Source organism: Gavia stellata, chromosome 26 (assembly GCF_030936135.1).
Source record: "Gavia stellata isolate bGavSte3 chromosome 26, bGavSte3.hap2, whole genome shotgun sequence".
Classification (NCBI taxonomy): domain Eukaryota; kingdom Metazoa; phylum Chordata; class Aves; order Gaviiformes; family Gaviidae; genus Gavia; species Gavia stellata.
Window position 1 is genome coordinate 7,788,655 of NC_082619.1, and position 23,461 is coordinate 7,812,115.

Genomic DNA, 23,461 nt, shown 5'->3' on the forward strand with positions numbered 1-23,461 from the left:
TGCCCCCAGCCAAACCCCCCGCAGAGAATATAGCTTTGATGAAATCAAGGCAGCTGCTTTTTTTCCTTAAGAGGTTTGCTTCGTGCTCTCTTATATAATACATCACATACATGTGGGTTTTAATGCAAGGAAAAACTGGTTAGAGAGGAGACCTCGGAGCAATCTGCTCCCAGAGCCAGAGTGGAAAGTTACAGCCTGCGCCGCATCTTCTCTTCTGGGGGGCATTTAACAACACTTTGTCAAAATTGACAGCTTTCCGCGAAATGTTTGGCCTCAGTGGCATTTTCTAACCGGAAGAAAAGCCACAACCCCTCCACCCTAAAATTTACTGGCATCTCACAGCGTTGGGGGCTGGCTGGGGCAGGGGGGTCCTTTGCTGGAGACACGATTCCTCTGCTCCTTTTCTTAGCTGAGGACACCCAGCAGCTGAAGCTGGAGCTGAAATCCCAATCCTCCTCCTTCGCTGGCAGCCACGGTTCCTTGACGAGGAGCATTTTTTTCCCCAGGGGGGTTTGTTCGCCCGCGATGTCACCCGGGCTGTCAGTCGCTTTTGGACGCGGGACAGGCCGGTGTCACCGAAAGCAAGCGGGGGGAGTTGGGCAGAGGGCTGGCGAGGCGTCGCAGTGATGCGTGAGTGTTTTTTTTTTTTTTGGCGCAGGGATGACTTAACCCCGGCAGCAGGGTTTTCGCTCATTGGCATGTTTTCCCTCTCACCATATTTCCATTTCAGGGCAAGAGGAGATGGCCTCAAGTTGTGCCAAGGGAGGTTTAGGCTGGATATTAGGAAAAAATTCTTTCCTGAGAGAGTGGTGAAGCACTGGAAGAGGCTGCCCAGGGAGGTGGTGGAGTCACCATCACTGGAGGTGTTCAAGGAACGTGTGGATATGGCACCGCGGACATGGTTTAGTGGGCATGGTGGGGTTGGGTTGGTGGTTGGACTTGATGATCTTACAGGTCTCTTCCAACCTTAGTGATTCTGTGATTCTGTGATATAGAGCAATCTTTGCACAGACATATCCTATCACCTCTATAGGGTCTTATACCCCATCTGGCCTGGGTTTATCCCGTCTCCGCCTGGGATCATGTTCCCTTTGCAGCTAAAGAGCAGCTCAGCCCACCGAAACGCTGCTCCACAGCTCCTTGCTGCTGCTGGTGCAGCATCTTCTGCTGGAGAAAGGCTCAAGGGGACCTGGGCTACATGGCAGCACCTCCATAAATGTGTCCCCGTCTGCTTTAGCGCCGTGGACGGCGGGCTGAAAGCCCAAAGAGGCTCCCCAGAGTGCCAGCGATGGTGGGGGAAAGCTGCCCCTTCCTCTCCCCTTGCCTCGAGCCACTGCCGCCTCTGCCAGCTCATCTGCAGGCAGAGCATCACGTAGCCGCCGTGCCAGGCTGGAGGAGCAGCGGCAGCGAACGGCTCCACCAGGCAGCGAGCATATGTGCGGGCAAATTGCACCGCCTCCTCTTCCTCTAATAACGCGCTTCCCACGCGCCTCTGCCTCTTGGTGGACGATTCTGGGATGGGGAGGGGGGAATTTGGGAATTTACTGACTCTTTTGCTGCAAGCAAACGGGCAAGAAAGGGAAAGCGAGAGAGAATAATTAGCTGTCGCCGTTGTTCTGCCACCTGCGATGGCGGGTAAAATTAATGGAGAGCAACAGAAGTCAGGGCTACGTGAACCGACTCACAACCAGGCCTCCTCTTTGCTCACTTCAGATCTCTCTATTTGCCAATCTTCTCTTGGCTTTTGATGTCTGTTGTGTGTCTGTGGGGTGTTTTTTTGCTGTTATTATTTATCACTCGCGGTAAGAAAGAGAATCTTTAAGTGGCAGAAGAAAATGGGAAAGTTTAATATTGCAGGAGGCAGAGTTCTTCAGCCTTTTGGGCTCCTCCGATGATGATTATTTTTGCAGAGCGATGGGGAGTTGGTACAGGCAGGGCAATAATACATATCTCACTCTCGCGCATTGATACGGTGCTCTCACCCCCAAGGCTAGCAGAGACCTTTGCAAATAATGTTATCTTTGTAGTCACAGAGGTGGGGGGAACATTTTGAGCCACCCTCCAGCATCAGTTGCAGTTCTGGGGGCGATTGCAATTCCAAAACAAGGCATGGGACTGATGGACAGACAAACAGACATAGATGGAAAGAGAGAGCTATCCCTCTCCAGCTGGTGCAAGGCGTCTGGCTCTGGCGTTGAGTACGGTAGCTGTGAACAACACGCGCAACTCTCCATAATTGTGTAGGACATGGCAGAAGATGCAGCTGATGCTGCAGCAGAAGCAGAGGTCAGGAGGAGCTGGGACGCATTTATTTAACAGCCACCCTGGGATGGTGCTACACCGCTTCTTCCCCATCCTATAGCAGAAGGGGAATTGCATTTTGTGCAAGCTCCACCTGCCCCTGTTGGCTCGAAACCGAAGGTGCCGCCTGCCCAAATATCGGTGAAGATCTTCCTGCATCAACCAGCTCGGTGAACTGCAGCTTCCCAGATCGCAGGGCGCCTGGTCGGGCTGTGCCGGAGCTTGGAGCCAGCCCACAGCATCCCTCTGTCCTCAGCCCCACCGTCATCGCCGACGCACTGCGTGGCTCAGCTGGCAGCAGGACCGTTGTTTGTTTGTTCGCTCAGTGGGCTCCAGTCTGTAGAAAAGACCTTCTTGTTTGGTAAACACTGTTTATCTTTGAACCAACAGCATGCTGTTGCTCATCAAATATTAATCTAAACTCAAGTGCTTCTTAAAGAGGTTTTCTTTAAAGGCGGTGGGGTTTCAATGCACCTGATGGGAGATAGTGTCCTCGCCTCCCTCTGCCTTTGCTCAGGGGAAGACAAAAAGATGTGACTTGTTGCTGTCAACAACAGGGGAGAGATCCAGTGCCAGGCCCATTCCTCCAGCCTGCTCCACAGGGTCCCGGCTCTGGTTGGGATGCAGGGTGGGCGTTTTCCACTCAGCCTCAGGAAGACGTGAGGATGAAGAGCCTGAGCACTTTTGGCAGATCTGCTGTCTCAAAGGATCGTACGGCACGCCCGAGTACAGGTCTGTGAGCTTTTTTTTCACTGCTGGTCTTGGGGGGGGGAAAGTGGCAGGTTTGTTGAGGTTCAGGTAGATATGGAAAAATTGCACCTGATACTGAGGAGCTCTGAGAAGAGGAGAAAATAACAACGCATATCTTACACCGTCTTACACCGTGCCATCTGAAAGGCATTCATTCCATGGAGACGCATTCCCACATTTTGTTTTAACAAACCCAGAGGAGAAGTTCAAACTCCACAGTGCATTGCTGCTCTTTTTATTTTGGGTCTCGTCTGCACAGTTCTGGGACCTGCCAGCATCTTACCAAACTTATTCATGAGATGCTTCAGGCTGCAACAGAGAAGTCAAGTTCTCTGAGAGCGCGTGCCCCATGTCCTGCTGGAAGAAGCACCGCTACGGCTTGGAAGTTTGCTCAGATGCTTGAACCAGCTCCCTCGTGGCTTGGCATTGCCTTGCTACATGGCAAAGAGCAGGTTGATAAGAGTACGTGCCGCTGGGTGACATTGGGTGGAAGAGAAGCGAAGCCAGGAGCATTAGAAGAATGAGAGAGCATTGTCAGAGGGATGGGGAATGAAGAAGGGGATGAGCAGTGGCCAGCCCTTGCTTGGCTGGGGTTTATCGTTGCACCTTCAGTAAACGTTAGGCTGGCTGGGCCAACTGATTGCTAGAAGCACATCCGTCATCAGTCGGTCATGGGCTCAACACGTAGACCTAACTTCTCCAAAACAGATCCCCCAGGCAAGAGAGAAGAGACAGCCCTGCCCTAGGCATGTGGTTATAGCAGAGAAGGAAGCTCAGAGTGAAGGTCAGTGAGTCATTGATTTGTGTATGGTACCCGGGGATTCCCATCCCTAATTCCTCGTGCTCACTCCGCAGGGATCAGACCTGTTCGGATGGGGTCCCCTCCTGCCAGAGGGCTGCCCCCAGGGATGTGTCCAAAACAGGATTGAAGTGAAGGGAGTCAACCCCCATCTCCAGGCAGTGAGGACATCTGGGCTGATAGATGGGTGCATCCTATTTCGGCTGACCATGATGAAACCACTTGCTTCCATCTCTAGATCCAAGGAATTCGGGGCTTAGGGAAGGAATAGTCTTGGGAATTGTTTCCTGCTGCCAGGACCATTGAGCAGAAGGAGAAATCACCCCAGGCGCTGTGAGCAGATGTCTGTCTTCCAGCTAGCTCTTGATAGCTCCTTCACTTGGTCAGCTGGGCTTCTGGATGTGGACAACATCCCTGTTCCCGGGTGAAAGAGCAGGGGAAAGCGTATTGGAAGCTTAATGCCCTTCCATGACACCAAAGTTGTCCCTGCTTCTTCTATTCAGCTGCCGCAGGACATGTTCACAGATCCGTAGGCTGTAAACGCCAGAAGGGATTATTGGATCATGGGAAGCTGATGCGGAGATTCAGGGCGATGCATTCCATTGGCAACTTTTGACGGAGAAGTGGCAAATGATCCATTTAATGGGCACGCCTGGCGCTGCCTGCAGCCAAGCCACAGCAGTGGCCGTTTTCCCTATTCTGGCACCGTAAGACCTGAATATATTTTAATATGAAATTCAGATGGCTTTGAAAAATGTCTCCTGGGAGCTGGTGTGTTTGGTGTGCTGCTTAATTTCTTCTGCCCATTCATGAAAGGCCCAGGATAAAAGTGAACATCCCCCCTGTACCCTGCATTCCCCAGAGCTTCTGATCGCTGAGACCACTACCTAATTGGCACATTTTTTGTCTCCCCAGCAATCTCTGCCAAGGAAGGGGGAGATCTGCAATATTAAGCTCTTATTAAATGACAGTCACATCTCTATTAATATTTAAAAGAGACTGTCAAGGGTTTGAAACACACTGCAGAGCAGCCAGTGACTGCAGACAAGGTGTGAAATCCATGGGCATGTGGACACGCTCCCCCACGTCCATCAGGCTCAGTGTCACACTCACAGGGGAAAAATACCCGGACATCTTCTCTGAAGACTGCAAGGGGACACGGGGCAGCCCCGCACGGTCCTGCAGAGCCTCAGGGGGTCCTGCTGACCAGGAGGCAGCTCTCAGATGTCCGGTCCAGGCACGAGGCATCTCAGCATCTTCAGGTGAAATGGTCACTCTGGTTTTGCAGGCATTTCTTGGCATGCTTAGGACCTTCTCCCCCCCGAATCATCCTCCTCCTTCAGTCCAGCTTTGGGAAACTGCTCATTTATGCTAATGTACAGGCTCTGGCCCCCCACGCTCCCGGTTTTTGCCGCCTTCCTCCCATCTGCTCCCTCCTCCTCCAACGGCCGAGGCTGCCGTCTGTCCGGCAGCAGGACGCTGCGAGTCCATATGCTGTCCCTCGACAGGGCTGTCACCTCTCCCGCTGCAAACTCGGCAAGGGAGGCAAGAGAAGCCGGAACGGGGAAGGGACCCGCAGGCATTTCACAGCAGCAATGGAATAAATCTAATTTATAGACATAGGAAAATGCAGCTAAGGCGGGAGTTGAAATGAATGCAAAGCACACAGAGGTCTCAAGTTATCGGCACTGTAACATTTTTCCTGACTATCTCTGTTTTCCTGCCCGGGTTTGTCTTTGTAGCTTCCTCCCAGACAACTGGACCTTTGCTCTGAAGTGAAAATGAAAGCTGGGGAAGGAAAAAAATAACGGGAAATGAATTCTTCAGATCTCCTTCGTGATGCATCAGCCCCATCTGCCAGCTCCCTCTGACAGGGAGCGGAGCGTGGCTGGGTGGCAGGCAGAGAGGGAAAGACAGGCTTTTAAAAAAAAAAAATAAAGTGAAATAAAGGGCACAAATATCCCTGGCAGCTGGGAAGCGAGGCTGGGCTACGGGGGGGCTCCTCCAAGGCACTCAGCTCCAGGTGAGAACGGGAAGATGAGCTTGGAAGAGCCTCCCTTCGCTCATGGGGGTGTGAGGACGGGGAGATTTGTCTTCCCGTTCCCTGGCTTGTCAGGGTAATGGGAACAAGCGGGTGGGAGATGTTCGGAGGCAGCTCGAACTAATTAGGAGAGACCGTAGAGGAGAGGGAGTTTGATGGCTGGAAAGGGAAAAAAAAAAGAGGGGAGAAGGAAAGCGCTTTGTACTCTTGAGCACCGCTCCCTGCTGTAGAAATTATTAAAGATACCAAGTGAAATGAGTTGAGTGGGGCTTTTCCAGTGGAGGGGGATGGCAGAAGGGTTTTGCTGGTGTGTTTCAGGAGGGCTCACTGAAACGTGGGGTGAACGACGGTTGTAGCCATCCCCATCCAGCCAGGCCCACCGGCATGCCGTTGGGCAGGAGTTGGCAGCCTCACAAGTCTTCAGGACTTTGCTCGTGCACTGCAGTTGCCCAACGTTGGAGTGAACCTGTCTCCAAAGCCTCTCCTTTCCAGCAAACTTTGCACCCAAGTCTCTGGGTGCTAGAGAAGACCTTACGGTTTGCTACCAAGCAAAGCTGCTAATGCTTCTTTTAACCATCCGTAGGGTTCGGAGACATCTGAGGGTTGTGTTTTCCCAGCCTCGTTGGTCACCTCTCCTTCGAGACAGGCTCGTGGTGACTGGGAAGGAGACTGGGAAGGGAGCATCGTTGGCTCCTCTGGCCAGATCTCCTCTCCCTTTGCAAGGAGAGGTGGCAGCTTCTCAAGCCTAATTTAGTAGTCTTTAATCTGAGTTATTCCAAACCACACTTGCCACTTCCTTCATGTGTTCCCGCAGGATGATGGGCTGATTTCACAGAACGAAAAGCCTTAAGCAAATCTTGTCACACAAGAAAATTGATTTTTCAAAACTGACTTTTACAAGATTACTGGCGATTTTTCCCCCTCATCTTTCTTCTGTATCGTTCCCTTCCAGTCTCAGGAGGTGGCTTCAGATCTAAGGAAATTAGAGATGCTGTGACTAAATTGAAAATGTAAAAAGGGGGAGAAGGAGAAAAAAAAAACCACCCAGCACTCAGGACCTCCTCTCCTGCTGCCTCTGAAGGACACGGCCACATGTGCTTGTACTTGTGAAGTAGCAGAGATGCCTCCTTCACCTCTCCTACTGCCATAACCTCTGTGCGACGTCAGAAAAGAGTCTGTCGAAGGGTTATGCCCCCATCTCACAGGGAACATCCCCTGATGGGCATTCCTTGGTGATCCCAAGCTGGATCACAGGGTTTTTTTCTTTCTTTCCCTCAATCCCTCCATTTTATTTTTTCTTTTGGAAGAAAAAGAGAGTTTCCTCCTGCCGCTTCGATTCGGAGACATCTCAATGTGTTTTCTTAAAAAAAAAAAAAAGAGAGAGGAAGAGTTGCCTTGAAGTCATTTCAGACAGCTTAAAATATGCTAAGCTTTTGTGTTTCTGCGATATAAATAATGAATCCTCTTACAGCTTCTGAGTTGGGAAAGATGTTGATTTAAGAGGCCTTCAGCTCTGTTTGAGGTTTTTCTGCTTTCGTGCCAGAGGGTGGGGAACGTGGCCGGGGACAAGCAAGGCATGAATGATGAGGCAGGGGATGCGGGAAGGACCCGGGGTGGGGATGGGGGGTTGCACCCACCTCAGCCCTGCAGGTGCTTTCCTAAAGGATTTCACTTCTTGATTCCCTCTTTGCTCCTTTATTGCAGTTTTCAGGGGCTAGAGGGGGGTTAAATGGTGGACAAAGTTGTTAGCATCTACTTCTCTCCTTTCACCGCCTCTGCTCCGGTAAACCAGTGATGATTTGGTGATTGTGGTCGGCATCAGTTATTGTTCATTTGACTAATTCCCCAAGCAGCGTCCTTGGAAATGTCTTTACTTAAAAGAGCTGTCAGGATAGCTACAACATGAAGGCCAACATGCATGACATGAGTTTGAGAAAAACCGGTGGACACTGGCATCCCAAAATAAACCCATTGGGTCCCACTCGCCCCCAAGAAACACGTGTCCCGGTAATTTCCCTGGTACACGTGACTGGTCTTGGACAATGGCAGTCAGAGGGCTCATCCTGCCATATGTAGGCTGTTGGCGTGTGGATCCGCTGCTGAGCTTGGACAAATGTCGCACAGGCTTGCTCAGCTGGGAAGTCAGGCTGGGTTCACTGGGAAACGGCAAACCCAGGGGAGAGCAAGGGAAAAGTTGGCATAAGCTGAGCGGGGGCAGTTTCTGGCTGGAGAGTCTGTCCTCCCCAGACCTGGATGACTTTGGTAGCTGTGGCAAGGACGTGCTGTGCATCCTGAGCCACCTCTCTGCCTGGCATGAAGTTGTCTTGGCATGCTTCTGTGCGGCAGACAGCACTTAGCCTTGCAAAGCCCATCCCAGAAAGACCCAAAAGGGATTCTCGTCTCATCCAGCATCAGATCATAGAGTAACTCTGTTAACTTCAGGTCTTGAAGTTATCCTTGGGTTTGTGCTCCTACGCGAACTCTCTGGAAGCTGTTGGCAAATATTAAAGCAAAGAAAAACCGCAAGCTGTTGTCTCTGGATTAGAAGGCCATTTGTCTGTAAAGCATCAAGCGATGCTTATTGCTCAGCTCTGCTTTGCTATTGAAGTGTGTAATTAAGGACTTCATTTTTTAGTCCTTTAGTTTTTACTTTTGGAGACTTTTTTTTTTTTTAAATGCTGTTTCTTGCTCTTTTATACAGAAGTCGATAGCTAATCGCAAAGCTCTTACGGGTCAGTCTGTTGTACCAGTATGCAGCCACGTTTGATTATTTTCTCATGACACGGCTGAGAAGAGCAGTGTTGTTACCGGGGTGGTATAAGGGGATTCAGGAGGCTTGGCCAAGAATAGTGACTCAAGCGTAAGTTTGGGGATGGGTGGGTGGATGGATGGATGGATGGATTGATGGATGGATGAATTTCATACTGAAAAGATATACAGATCTTTTGGTCAACTTGCAACTTTATTCTACTTCACCTGTATGTTGCCTGTATATTTGTATTAGCACAGAGGGAACTCGTTTCTAGATATGTCATTTATTATTCCTCCTTATGAATTGCCAGATCCCCAAGTTACTCACAGTTCAGCCAGCGGGAGCCCATGTTGGATTACAGAGAAATCGCTGCCCTTGGCATCTTCTGCAAGAAGATTCCCACATAATTAGGACTCAACCCGTCTTTACCTGGAGCGCACGCCTCCAAGCACAGTTGCCTCCGTTGATAATCCTAACTTGAATCATTTGATCTAGACACAGTTCAGCCCTGAATAGTTAACTGTTCTGGCAGGACCGGCCAAGGAACCTGCCAGAGAAGGAGCTGTGCCTCACACCAACCTGGGGACGTGCCAAAATTCAGACAGATAGAGCCTAGAAAGGGAGCCTGAACGATGGGATGGCAACAGCAGCTGTCACGGGGAAGGAAGGGCTTTAGGGGACTTGGTGAGTTTGCTCGGAGCTGGGGCTGGAAAGTCAGAGGGAGCTGGCTCAGGCTGGTAGGCACCGTGTCCAAAGCAGGGAGCATCGCCTGGCTGTTTGGCACGTCCAAGGTTTGTCACCCTCCCTGAAGACTTAATACAAACCTGTCCTGAGGTCTGTCTCCTCTCTCCATGCCAGCAAGAGGTCAACCTGGTGCATGCTGAAGCCCTCTCGCACTACAGAGATCAAACCACAAAGCCCTTGAAAACATCCCCAAACCAAGCCCAGGTCAAAACCTCGGAGGAGCTTTAGGAGTCAGCCAAGAAAGAGAAAACCCTTTGAAAAGCCCCAGCCACCCGACAGCTCTCTGGCCATGCACGAATCCCGTATGCAGGAAGGCAGGAGCCGTTCCTGCCTGCGTGCCCATCATTTCCGCCCTGAAGCGTGCAGATTTGGTAGCTTGAGTGATGTGAAACATACGGTCCCAGCCCAGCGCCAACTCCAAGATCCCCCTGGCAGCAGATTTCTTATGCTGGTGAAAGGCTGAGGTTTTTTGTCTCCATTTACCACTTTTTCTTTTCCCCGCAGACCCCAAAGGAATTGCACGGCGAGGTGTAAAGTGGTAAAGGCCACAAGCACGGGTGATGTTTTTTAGGTGAAAAATAAGAGCTGTAGTAGAGGGAAAGGCGAGTTTGAACAGTTTCACAGCACAGATTCACTTTGCGCTAAGCGGGAGGATAAACACAGTGGAGAATTAGTGCTTTGACATGCCAGCATCCATAAATCTGGCTCAAGAAATTCTGCTACGGGGGTGGAGTGGGGTAGGAAGACCCCAGAAAGGGCTAATCCCGTTAAACGATTTGAGGAAACACAAACCACGTGATGAAATTGGATTACCCGATCAGCGCAAGAAATAATAGTTAAGCTATTAGACATGTCTATTGTGTGGCGGGATAAGTCAAGGCGATGTAGAAAGGAGAAATGAAATGCAGCTTCGCTGCCGAAGGGGTAAAATCCCCCCGGGAGAGGTGACACCTCCAAGCTCATCCAGGACTAGGGGGTGATTCTCATCCCCAGCATTTCTCCAGGATAAGCAGTTTTGGAAGCTGGGCATTGTAGCCTGCTTCTTCAGACCCATCTGAATGGTTTTCAACGTTCTCTGCACCTAGAAAAATCAGGAATTTTATGTTAGTAATTTGACTTGGGAAAAAAGTACAATTTTCATATGATCCCGTGACCCTGGGGCCGAGAGGAGAGGAGTTATTGGAAAAGAGGGTGGACTTGTGAAAGGGGAGGGGAAGAAAAGCATCCGTCGTGGCAAGAGAAGAACCAAAAGAGGGATTAATGGGGACAGGATTGGTGCACAGCCAATGTGAGAGGGTGGAGGACGAAGGGGGATTTTAAACAGCGGGATTAAAAGACCGCCAGATCTAAAGCATCTGCATTTTGTTTTGATCTGTCAAGAAAACAGCTCGATTTGCAGAAGGAATCACCCAGCCAGGGAAGTTTTGTGCTTTTCTTTTGAAATAGTAATAGCTTTTCCCACCAGCACATCTCCGGTTTCCTTCTGGAGGGGATGAGCATCCCTACCAGCCCCTTGTGCCAGGGAGGGAGCCGGGGCGGCACAGTGGAGTGAGCTTCGGCCATCACCTCCCTGCTGCAAAAGCCAGTGTCTGTAATCCTCTACGGTCTGCACCGCAGCGCTGGGAATATCAGCGACCCAGGCGCGTGGTCCAGCATGGGATGCACGTGCAGCAGGCAGGTATTATTTCTCGCCGTCCCCCGGCCAAGCCACCCACGGGGTCCGTGGCCACCTCGCATCTCTGGCATGCACAGAGGTCCACGCAGCACGCTCCCGGCTGGATCTTCTCCAGCTCCAGCTGCAAACCCTGGTGGTGCCCGGTCCTGGGGCTGCGGTGCGTAGCGTTGCGTCATTTATTATCTGCACGGCTCATCAGCCAGCTTTAACTATTTACAACAGTTGATCAGTCAAGACATTGACAAGTTAACAGCTTTGTTTACTTCTTCCTCTCCACTTCTGTGGCCAATTTGTTCTGATCACCGTGCTAAGCGAAAGGCTATTTTGAACGTTTTCTCACCAAAATGAACCAAGGCTTGTACAGGCTGTGCCGGTGACTCACCTTTAATTGTGCCATCCGGGAGAGAGAAACCTTCTCACCCTGGTTTCTCCAGGCTCCCACGCCGTGGGCAACACAGACCTGGTCCCGGGGTGTTCCTGCCCATCTCTGCTCCAGTACCCCGATGCTCTCCGGAGAGCTGAACTCCGGTTGCACATCTTCAGGCGTGATTTGGGGAGCTCTAAGTAGCCCCTCACTGATTTTTCCCACCGATGGGACCTGCTGATGGCAAGGAGGAGATGCAAAACCCGTGCACCGAAGACAGGCATCTTCCTTAAAGACGGCACTTTGATGAGCAATCAGGCTCATCGCCGGCCTCCCGGCCTGGCAGAGGGGGGAACGCCGAAGCTGAGATTAGACAGGAAATCAAGCCAGAGGTTTCTTCTGCACAGCAAGGTGTTATTATTATCATCAAAACCCCAGAGTGTTTAAAAACAATCAAACCCCAGTAGCAGCAACTGGTGTATCGCAGCGAGCGCAATCAGACAGCAAACATGTCTTTGTCTGGGATTCAAGTCTGAACTCTTAAAATTTGGGAAAAGGTTGCAATCTTTCTTGCTCTTTATTTGTTTCTGAAGAAAAGCCACATGGGAAAAAAAAAAATAGGCAGGGGGAGATTAACAAAGTTGGCACCTCTGTTCCGAAGTGCAGCATCACCGCCGCTACGACCTGGGGTTCCCTTCGCAGCAGAGCCGAGATGACCGCGTCTGGCATCGGGGATGGAGAGGTTTGGGAAGAGGCCATTGTTGCTGTGGCAGCCACGCATGGATGGAGGTTTGTCAGGACAGGGGCTGGAGGCTTGGAAGCCTTTCCTTGAGCATCCCATCTCCTGGGTTGGGGGTAACCACTGGTGGCCTCTCCCAGCAGCTCGGCTCCTTGGTGGGTGCCATCACCTTTGCTCCCCGAGTCTGCACGCTCGAGGGCCACCAGCAAGGATGCTCAGCGCTTTGCTCAGGGCTCTGCCCTCCTGAACTTGATTAAACCCCAAGCTGGAAGGCCCAGCCTTGTAATTTAGATGGCGGAGAGATAACCTATCGTCTGCGCCGGCTGATAAATGAACCCGCTGCATCGGCATGGAGGGAGGACGGCGGACGTGTGGCTCAGGACTGCACGGGCCCCACACGTCTTCGTTAGGGAGGGAGCAGGCAGGAGAAGAGGAATAACCCCATAGATCACCATTATGGAAATTCTCTCTTAATAAAGAAATAATTTGCACGATGCATCACGCCGGAGCCGCGCAGGGGGGTAGCGTGACACTGCTCGGGCCCTGTTGCTCGCTCAATCATTTCTCACAAGGTTGTCACTCATGGGAGATGCTCTGCAAACGTGAAGCTGCCAGCACAAGCCATCCACTGTCCTTGCCCGACACGGACCTCCAAGGGATGCCAGCACATCATCCATGAAACACCATCCTTCTCCATCAGCTCATCCCCATGGGAGGTGCCAGGGCTATGGGGGTACCCCCCCTCCGGCAGCGGAGAGAGGCAGGGTGGTGCTCGCAGCGTCCCGCTGGCAGCCGTCACGCATGGGGACGGCTCTCGTCTGAGGATGAGAGGGGACTTGCCACGTTACGGCACTAGGAATTGAAGGTACTGCTGGCAATAAAGCAACAAAACCCATTCTCTGAGCAGTTTGTAGCAATTAATAGCCATTCCCAGGAATGAAATGTTAATTAATTCATTCCCTGAGCCATACATTTATTTAAGGTATTTGTGGGTGTTCTCGGTGCTTTTATTAAGCAATTAAAATGCGTCCAAGAAAATATTTATCTGTTTTAAGTCATTCTGAGTAAACACGATTTGTATGGCAAGCAACTGCTTTATTTTGCATTGTTAATTAAAAATTACGATACACTCCACTTCCCTGGGTTACACGCCATCAGAGCAGCCGAGGAGGTCTGGTTCAAGGAGCGCCCGTGCTGCTGGCAACTGCAAAAAGATTCCTTAGCAAGGATCCACGTAGCCTGCAGTATGGATTTAAGTGCTTGATGGGGCATTATAGATTTCAGAGAGCCCCGGCATCCCTGCGCTGCAGAGCGGCTGCTAGCGATGCCCTCTGGTCGCTCACGTGCTGCTGGGAGGTGCTGGAGAGAGCCGTGGCCTGATGAAGAGCTTCATAAAGAAAAGTCTGTACGAGTCCAACGGCCTTCCTAGGGCTGTAAAGTAAATACCTTGTTCATGCACGCTGTTCGTTGAAGAATTACGAGTCCTTGTACCGCAGGCAGAGGAATTTATTTGTTACGGTGAGCTCGGGCAGCGCCCAGGCAGGTGAAGCGCTCGCTAGCGATGCTCCTCTACGTACCGACGCTCTGTAGGGCATGTCATGCTCTTGTTGCGAGCGTGAAGGTGGTTACCACTTCATGGGCTCCACGAGCCTGGAAGCCTGGCCAGAAACGGGGACCATGGCGGGGAAGTGGTGGAGCTGCTGGGTAAAAACCCCTTGTGCAGAGGAAGACTCAGCTGAGCATCCTCCACGGAGACCCTGGGAGGAAGCACAAGCGCTTCATTCCAGCTTTCGGCAGGTTTCCTTCGGAAACCAGAGCAGGTCGCCGAAACACTGATGTATGAAAACCAAAACAAAACCGCGGCATTGCTTGTGAACTAACATATCCCAAACTGTCCTTTCTTATTTGCTTGCGGGCACTCTAAGCTGGGAAGCGATCGATGGAGTCCAAAAAATGCTGTTTCCCTGGAGAATGTCTCCTTAGAAGAGTCCCCACCTCCCTCTTATCTTTAAGTGTTAAAAGGACGCAGTACAGGGTTGGGGTTTTTTATTCTTTATCACTGGTTTTTCATTGCTGTCTGTAATAACCCCTTTGAAGCCTGGATCGAAATATCTCTTTCTTGGTTGAAATACGTTTTCCTCCATCACCCGGGCTGATTCAGTTTCCAGAAGATACTGAATTGGGAGGCACTGGGCACTCCCTCCAGAGAGGCTGGAGAAAAACAAACGCAGGTTTGAAATATGGGGGAGGAAATAATAAAATGAAACTCAGCCCGGAGGGGAAGAAATGCCTGTCTGGGGAAACAGGCTGAGATGGTGCTTGGTGAAGAGAAGGGAAGACGAGAAAATGCGCAAAGCCCGAGGGGATGAAGGATGACAGCAGATAGGATGCTAGGTCTGCGCTGGCCGTACAACATGGGATAGGGGGGAGAAGTGGGGAATTTGGAGCTGGGTCCTCAAAAGGTGCCTGTTGATGGTAGAGAGCAGGCAGTGAAGGCATCTCACGGTGATGCTGCCGCTGTCACCCCACCGGGACCACCCAAGAAGCGCGGGGAGGCTGAGACAGCACCCACGGCGTCCCCTCTGCGGTGCTAACCTTCAACATGGTAAGCTCAAGGAAATCATGGGAAGAGATCCGTTGGGCAGGATCCCCCAGGGCAGACCCTCGCCCCTCTCCTGGGGCGGGCTCGGCACGGGGCGGGGGACACAACGATGCTGTGCTCCCCCTGCAAAATGTTTTGGCTTAGGAAGAAAACCAGCAGCAAAAAAATGACGGGTGAGTTAGCGGCTAAGTCATATGAGGAGAGACTAGAGGAGGTAAATCTATACAGTCTGGAAAAGACCCTGGGTGACACGTTTGCAATCTATAAATAGCTTCAAGGTAACAATATAAATGAAAGAAGCCCCTGCTCTCAAGGGTGGTAGGACAAGGAGCGCTGGCTGGGAGCCAGGCTCGATGTAATAAAGCGTTTTGAGACATTAGGCAGAAATCATGAAGAGCCAAAGCGGTGGAGGTGGTGGATGGGGCTGCTGAAGCATCCTGCTCATCTTCTCGGCTCTGTTTTATTCAGATTCTCTTTATAAGTAATTACTGAAAGGTTAATAGGTGAGGAAGACATGTTATGGGCTTGTTAAAAACATGAGTATCTTGCCTTCTGGCTGTCCACGAGCACATCACGGGAAGCTTTACAAGAGGGTTATCAGCTGTCGTTATTAAAAACCAATTTGACATTATAAAAGATCTATACTGCTTGTTCAGCCACATTGATTTAGCAGTGTTAAGCCTTGCAAAACTAGAGCAAGAACCTTGATCTCTGCTGAAGCACAAAAAATTGCTGTTTGTGACACATCTCGGCGCTCGGGAAATCCAGTTTTACGGAAGCGATCGGTTTTGAACAAATACATAAAGCACCGTGCCACGGTTGTTGGTGGGTGTTTTCCCAGGACGCTGCAAAGTCAAGCAACTCGTGGAAACCTTGCCCTCCGTTTTGCCTTCTTTTGCAACATCCAGGAGGATCTCACCTGAAGTCTGCCCAGCTCGAACCCACCTCCGGACATTTCTCCATCTGGTTTCCAAGCTCCAGTGCCCTCTGTGTCTCTGCTGGGAGGAAGGACATGACCCAGGGAGCTCACAAGTCACTTTTATCCTCATCTTGAGACCTCCTTCTTGTCCTTTGCAGAGCAGGGAGGGTGGTTTTGTGCAAAATAGCGAGGAAAGTGCCAGGCAGAAGAGAAGCGCTGGATTCCCCCACGGGTTTGGAGCCGCGCTCACCCCATCCCATTGACTGCTGCAAGGAAATGGCTTCACGTACCTGCTGCCTCCCTTGAGCACCTGAGCAGCAGAACAAGACCCTTCAGAGGCTGGCAATCTGCTCGTGGCTGGGAGCCTCTACAGGGACAAAGTTGTAAAGGAGCTTAACGGAGCAGAAACATTCCTGACGAAAAGCACAGGGTATTTCCATGTTCACCAGCTGAAGTTTCCCTGTCCCTCTAGCTTTCTACCTTCCTTCCTTCCTTCCTTTCTTTCATCAAGTGTTCAGGCTTCAAGCGTTTTTGACCAGCAAACCAAACAGGAGGCAATGAGGACGTGTCTTTTCTCCACCCCACAACCTCTGCAAAGCTTCAGGGATGAGATATCGGGGCTCTGGCAGATCCCCCCAGCTCTTTCCTGCCGCAGCCCGGAGAGGAAGAGCATCCCCAAGGGACAAGCTGCTGCTGCAGCGCTGGCAGATGCTCTCTGCGATGGGCAGCGTCATTCCTGAGGCAGGGAGGCAGCTGGGCAAGGCAGATCCCATCAGGAGGCAGGGAAGCGTGACGCTGGGATCAGCCTTGCTGGCCGACCTCTTGCGAGCCGCTTGGCTTGGGTTGCAGTTCCCTCTGGAAGGAGAAAGGCATCACCAAAGCGTCATTGACCATTCAAACCTTTGGAGCAGCACCTGGAAGGTGTCGCTTGGGCTGGTTTTTCCATAGGAGGAACCTCCCTCATTAACACACGAAGCACAGCCCTAGAAATAATAGTGGTGTCTCCTGATTAATTATTGAAGGGGGAGTCTGGGGAGGAAGGGAGGGTAGGGAAGCTGAAGTGGCCAGTCAGCATCTGTTAGAGGTGCAAAGATAAATGAAATGAGAGAGCGGATAAGTGCATACAAATCAGCTCACATCTGTACCGCTAATACATCTCTTTCAAAACGCATGTGTCATCAGATGGTGGGTGAAGCCTTGCAGGTCAGCTGTCCTGATTCAATTAGGTTCACGTTAGCAGGCACCCCGGGGAATTTGCTCTAGCAGCACTGTCAGAGCGTTTTCCAGCCTGCCGTGGGCCGGCATTTCGCTCTGGCTTTGGCCCCACACTCTGGCGGGGGGGTTGAAGCCGTCTGTGCCTACAGACCCTCTGCATGAGCTCACTGTAGCGCCAGTTGTCTTTGGACGCCTTTGGGGCAGCACGAGTCTGGCATTAAAGCAAGGGGAACCCATAGCAGAGCGGTGGGGACGAGCAGAGGAGCGCAGTAAAGGCAGGAGCAGGAGACCCATGGGAGGACCGTGAGCGGATGCTGTTCCCCTTGAAGGGGACAGCTTTCCCAAAACCGACCCTACGTGGGACGCAGCCTCCATGGCTCATCTGGAAAACAGTGGAAGAGGCTGCCCAGGGAGGTGGTGGAGTCACCATCACTGGAGGTGTTCAAGGAACGTGTGGACGTGGCACTGCGGGACATGGTTTAGTGGGCATGGTGGGGTTGGGGTGGTGGTTGGACTTGCTGATCTTACAGGTCTTTTCCAACCTTAGTGATTCTGTGATTCTGTGATCTCTCTGGAGCCTGATGGGGCATATCCAGCTCCCAGTGCCTGCATCTTTTCCCAACCCAAACATCCCAACCCATCCGGCGCAACCAGAGGAGGGCAGCTCCAAGACAACAGGGGCAGAGATTCCTCAGGGAAATCCTCTTCCCTCTAATTTACCTGTCAGTTGTTCTGGGAGGATTATTACCTTTTTTTTCCCAGGCTGCTGCCTGCGCTTTCTTTCTCTTCCCCCAACGAGCGGCTGGAGTTTCACTCCCCCTGACAGCATCTCCTGTCTTTCCCACCCGCTCCAGAGTGGCAGGTTGCCAGATGGTGCCCCATTAGGTCACATTTGCTCATTGTTTGGCAAACAGCAGCTTAATTCAAGTGCTGAGTTGACAGCTTGTTCTCCAAGACAATTTGCAAGTTGCAGTGTTGCAAATGCCAGCTTGGCTTTTCAGGGTAATGTTATTTCAGCTGCCTTAAAGGGATAAAGTTCTCTTTGATTGGAAAAAAAAAGAGGAAAAGGGTGAAAGTGGGGGAAAGCTGAAAAGGCTTTTAGTGGTTTTGATGTGGAAGGACCAGCAGTGTTGGCTGGCAAGCATTCGGAAAGGGACTGCTCTCCTGGCACTGCGGTCCCCCGTCAGCGGAGACTCTCCATGTGTCATCCTTCCTATCTTTGAGGTTTTCCACCCAGTAGGGATATATTGTCTCCTCCCCAAAACCTGCGGTTATAATCCCTACATCCATGGGGATGCAGACGATGCCAAGGACAAGTCAAGGGCAGCAGCAGGTGCCCTATGTCCTGCTGCCCCCCAGCACTACGACCTGTGTGCTGGGCGAGCGAGTCTCTGCCATGGCACACAAGTAAATGGCAAGCGACACAAAACAGCACCACGACGATGCTCTTTCTTCTTCAACAGGTGGGCGAAAAAAGGCCAGGTTATAAAGGAAGCATCCGGTGACTTCTACGAAACCATCGTGGATCACACCTTCTTCTTCGAGCCCGTCTCCTGCGAGGTCACCAACGCACTGGGCAGCACAAACATCAGCAGGACCGTGGACGTCTACTGTAAGTAATCTGTCAGCTTGAGACTGGCTTCCCAGGGCTAAGCAGGGCCAGCAGAGCTGCTGAAAATTAATGGGAAGGGGACACGGCTAGATCTGACTTGCCCAGGGTGACCAGGATTTGCCGGGCTCTCTTGCAGCTCCAGCTTTGTAAATGCTTTGGTGGTGGGACCCATGATTTCCTCCTGCCTTATGAGTGCACAGCTCGTGGTGGTGGTCCTTGGGGAGCTGGTCATTCTAGGGTTACAGCAGGCATCTGTGTCAGGCGCTTCTTTATTTGGGGGTCTTACATGGCTGTGACACACAGGTCCATCAAGACCTACCACTGCGTCCTCTGACACAGTGACCTCTTTGGTTTGAGGGTTTCTGGTTGACACAGCCCATCACTGGGAGTAATGCCGGTCTCCTCTGTGCAGTTGGGCCCAGGATGGCGACAGAACCACAGTCCCTCCTCGTTGACCTGGGCTCGGACGCAGTCTTCAACTGTGCCTGGACTGGGAACCCGTCTCTTACCATCGTCTGGATGAAGCGAGGCTCAGGCGTGGTAAGAATCACTGTCGGGGAGGTGGGGAATGGCACATTCAGGGCATGAGATGCTGCATGATGCTCCCCATGGAGCAAAGCTCATACCTCTGGGCTGGGAGCTCCTGGCTGGACAAATGCTGGTTCTACGAGGCTCCTCCAAATGCAGGGGACAGCGTGGCATTGCAGAGCAGCGGCTCCCAGGCTGCAGGTTTGCAAGGCTGCAGTGAGTGTCCCCAGTTAGTCCAGAGAAGTATATTAAGCAGTAAAGCCTTTATTGCCTTTGAAACATTTTGGATGAAAGCATGTGTGAAACCACAAGCCATTTGGATGGCAGGCTGGAAAGTTGGGCCCGGAGTCCCACCTGGGAGAGGCAAAGGGAAAACCAGACTGTTGAAAATCAGTGCCATCGCTGCCGTAGAGGAATCGAGGCAGCGGGTTGTCTGACCCTGCCCCATCGAGTCCTAGCAGAGCCGCCTTCCAGAGCACGCGCAGCTCTCGCCTGCAGAAGATGTTTGCAAAGGAGTCCTAATAGAAGGAGAAGTGACTCCCATGATGATGGGCGTAAGGGTTGAACAGAAGCCAGAGCATCACTTAACCTCTCGCTGACAGGTAGCACTTGGGCAAATCACCTGCATGTGGTCCTTTCTGGGATGGTTCTTTCTGGGATGGTCCTTTCTGGGATGGTCCTTTCTGGGATGGTCCTTTCTGGTCTCCAGACCTGTGAGCTCACGTCCTAACACGTTCACCGCCACTCGCCTTCGCTGTGGGCTGGAGCCTGCTCAAGTGAGGGGAGTCTGGATCTGGCCCAGCAGACTTCTCCACGTCTCTTTTGCGCTGAAAAGTGTAAGGAGCTTTGCAAATATTCATCGCAGCTCAGTCAGCCCAGGGAGGCGTGAGATGCTCTGATCCCCTCTTTACAGACAGGAGGGCTGAGCAAAGCCACGTTAAGAAGCTAAAGGAGGACTGAGACATGAAACTCATCCGGAAGGCATACCCACGCTTGGGTTTGAAAAGCATCTTTCAGCTTCATCTGGGCAGATGCGTCCTGAAGTCGATGAGGCAACGCTGACTTACGCAGCTCAAGACTAGGTATTATCAGAGAGCTGGACTCACACGGGAGTGAGATGAACAGCCTGAGACGCTCTCCTCACCTCTGCTCCCCGGGCACAGACCGAGGAGGGGAGCAGACATTGAGGCATTAACTGCTGGGGTATTTTTTCCAAGCTATAATGACCTCGGCGAAGGCCATCTCCTGGGAAGTAATTATAGACTTGGGAGAGCTGATGGCTCGAATCAGCTAAGGAATCCCAGTGGGTCAATAATCCCTGGGTGGTTTCCCATCCTGCAGCTGCGGTTGTTGTTTCTCTGGGTTATTGTCATTATAGGCAACGGTCTCGCACCGTAGACTGCTATTTCATTTTCTCAAAGCCGCTGGAGTGTGCAGGGTGGCTGAAAGGAGCCATGCACCGCGAGGACGAGAGCTTCCTGACCCTCGCAGTCCAGCCCCAGCCATGCATCAGGATATGCCTTCGCTAACCGGCAGCGCCCAGGCAGCACGCAGGCAGAGCCGCATTCTCCCTTTTTATTTGGCTCCCTCTAGCTGAGTCGTGCTGGCTTGGAGCATCTCAGGACTCAGGACAGACCCGCCGGCTGGTTTTAACCCAGCAGAGATGCTTGTGCTATTCAGCAGAGCCACCTCCATCTTCCCAGAGGGATGCTGGCAGGGGATGCTGCTTTGGAAAGCCCATCGGCGCCTGGCCGTCGCAGTGGGATGTGGGATCAGGGCTGCTTTTTTCCCAGCCCCTCCGCTTTCAGAGCCAGGTTGGGCTCCCACAGGATTGCCTTCTTTCCTCCTACTTTCCCAGAAGGAAACAAATCAGAGACCGAAGGGAGGGTGAGGCCAAGTAAGCACAGGCATTTGCATGGATATCTTTGTAATCGATGCTAAAACAGCAGGTTTAAAAGGGATCTGAAACTCAGTGTCTCTGCCTCATGCCTGGTTAGGGGTGAGATCCCCATCTTCTCGCTACAGAGAGACCCAGCTCCACGTCCAACCACCGCTCAGGGCTTTGCGTGAGCACTAATTCCCGGAGGCATCACCTATGGGAGCAGCAACCAGCAGAGCCGGGGGCTCACTGAGCGAGCGGCTGCTGGAAGGAGGAGAGGTGATGGGCTGGCCCCAGCCTGCAAAGTCCTGGGGGAGAGGAGCAAGGGCAACCGGGAAGAATTAACCCCCAGGCATGAGTTGCCAACACGGAAAGGCATTGCTCCGAAAGCCACTATTTGTTTTAGACCTGCCACGTTTTTTTAAATGCCACCAGTGCCGGGATTCTGCTGACAGCCTCAGCCCGATCCCTCTGCTTCAGCAATTTTCAAGGTTTAATAAAGCTGCTAATTGCACTGCCGGGGCAGGAGGGCAGCGTGGCTGATAGCCACATTGCAGCCGGTCTATAGGGAGGGCTAGCCAAAGCGGCTGAGATTTCCCCGGCTACCCAGACCCGCTTCCCAGCGGGCTGCCAGCTCTCCAAGTTGCTCACTTCCCACCGCTTCTGGGTTTGAAATCCCGGAGTCAATCCTGGCAGCTTCCCCCTGCAAACACAGAAATGCAAGTGTGGAGCGTGGCTCTCTCGAAGGCTTTTCTGCTCCGGGTTACAAGGCAGTTGTGGCACTGCAGCCACCAACTGTCTTGAATTTCTTGCAAAACTGGAGTTTGTAAAAATTCAAATGAATAGGAACAGGACTTCGATTTCCCCCCCCAAAACTGGGTCGTTTCTTTATTCCTTGGTCAACAGCAATAAGTGGTGTTTCCATGCCATGGAAGACTTGGGGCTCATCCGCTTCATTTTCTCCGGGCTTCTCTGGAGCTCCTAACACATGTCTCATGTTCAACTTCACATCGCCCCCCCTAAAAACCACCCCTCCTCTCTTCCAGGTCCTGAGCAACGAGAACAAGCTGACCCTGAAGTCCGTCCGCCAGGAAGACGCGGGGAAATACGTGTGCCGAGCCGTGGTCCCGCGGGTCGGCGCGGGGGAACGGGAAGTGACGCTCACCGTTAACGGTACCTCTTGCTTTCCTATCGCTATTCCATCCTGCCGTCTCATTGCTTTGTTCCTGTTGCTCTGACAGCTCGTGTTGCAGAATTATCCCCTTGGATATTTGCTTAAGAGAGCAAATCCCACCGGCAGCTGGATCTGGGAGGATCCTGCCCTGCAGGCAATACGAGCAATTAGGATTGTGCATTCATTTGCCTGGAGATGCATGGGTTAATGCAAAAAAAAAAACCGCAGCGTTATCTTAAGACCCCCGCTTGGTTCCTTATTATCAACAGGGGTTTATTGAGTAGTTGGGAGCTGGTGTCTTTAAATCTTTAATAGATCTATCTTGCAAAACCCTTGCAAGGTCGGAGAGCACTGTTGTCTCTGTTGTACAGCCAGAGAGCTGGGAATTGAGCCTGGATCTGAGACCAGCAGCCTAATCACTCTCTCAGAGCCCACGTGAGGATACCTGTGAGAGGCAGCGGTGCTATACAGCTCCTCCACGGCTGCTCAAGGCTCACCCAGCACGGTGGCAGGATGTGGCCCCGACCCTCACCCACGCCCGGGAGCTGGGAAGCGCTCCAGAGCCCTGGAGTTTAACGTTGACCTGGCCAGGACCCTGCAGCAGCCGATAATGAATTTCAGCCGAAATACGGAAGGGAAAGAGCCAGGCAGGCTGCAAATGGTATAAACAGAGTATGAATTTTGCATTGTCTCTCACCTGTATGACAAACCGGCGGGTTTCAGTCCCCGCTCACTGTCACAAAGAGAAGAAAATAAGCAGGGAAGCAGCGCAGGCGGTGGCAAGCGTTAATTTTAAATGCAGATAGTGCTAGAAAGGGAAGCCAAGGGCAACGCAGCAGGGGACTGAGAACCAACCACTCCCTTGACTTCCACTCAGCTCCTCAGCACCTGCATGCTCCTTCCCCGGCTGCTGCTGGGTTTTAATTACAATTAAACTAGCTCGCGGAAAACAAAGCAACAAATTAGCACAAACAAAGAACCTGCTCCTTTCCTGACACCTACCAGGCACGCGGCCACCTTGAACGCGGAGCAAAGTGCTCGGCATGCTCAGGGCCGTTTGGAGCGTGCGGCATGGAAAAGCTGCTCTCGAGAGCTTTGCAGCCAAGCTTTTCACCTCGCAGAGCTGACGGGGGAGCAAATAATATCCATGAGGTTCACAACTCAGCTTTGAGCATCTCCTGAGAGCCAACTGCCTGCAGCATCCCATCCCGCTAGGACGTGCTGCTGGGGGATCCGCTGCTGGGGTTTGGTGCAACCCCAAGGTGACAACGCTGGGACACGCCATCACAGGCATTGGACCCTACGCCAAGGGAGAATCCCACACCTCCAGGTTGAGATGGTCTCCTGGCCCTCCAAGCTAGGGCAAC

At 52.1% G+C, this 23,461-nt stretch overlaps 1 protein-coding gene across 1 annotated transcript in view; it reads left to right on the plus strand.

The window, feature by feature from the left end:
- The window catches only part of KIRREL3 (kirre like nephrin family adhesion molecule 3), a 134,298-nt gene that overhangs the window by 87,321 nt on the left and 23,516 nt on the right, over window positions 1-23,461 (plus strand). The window contains exons 8-10 of the mRNA XM_059829567.1: window positions 18,365-18,513; window positions 18,926-19,053; window positions 21,967-22,093. Coding sequence (XP_059685550.1) covers window positions 18,365-18,513; window positions 18,926-19,053; window positions 21,967-22,093 — 404 coding nt within the window. The remainder of the gene's footprint in view (window positions 1-18,364; window positions 18,514-18,925; window positions 19,054-21,966; window positions 22,094-23,461) is intronic.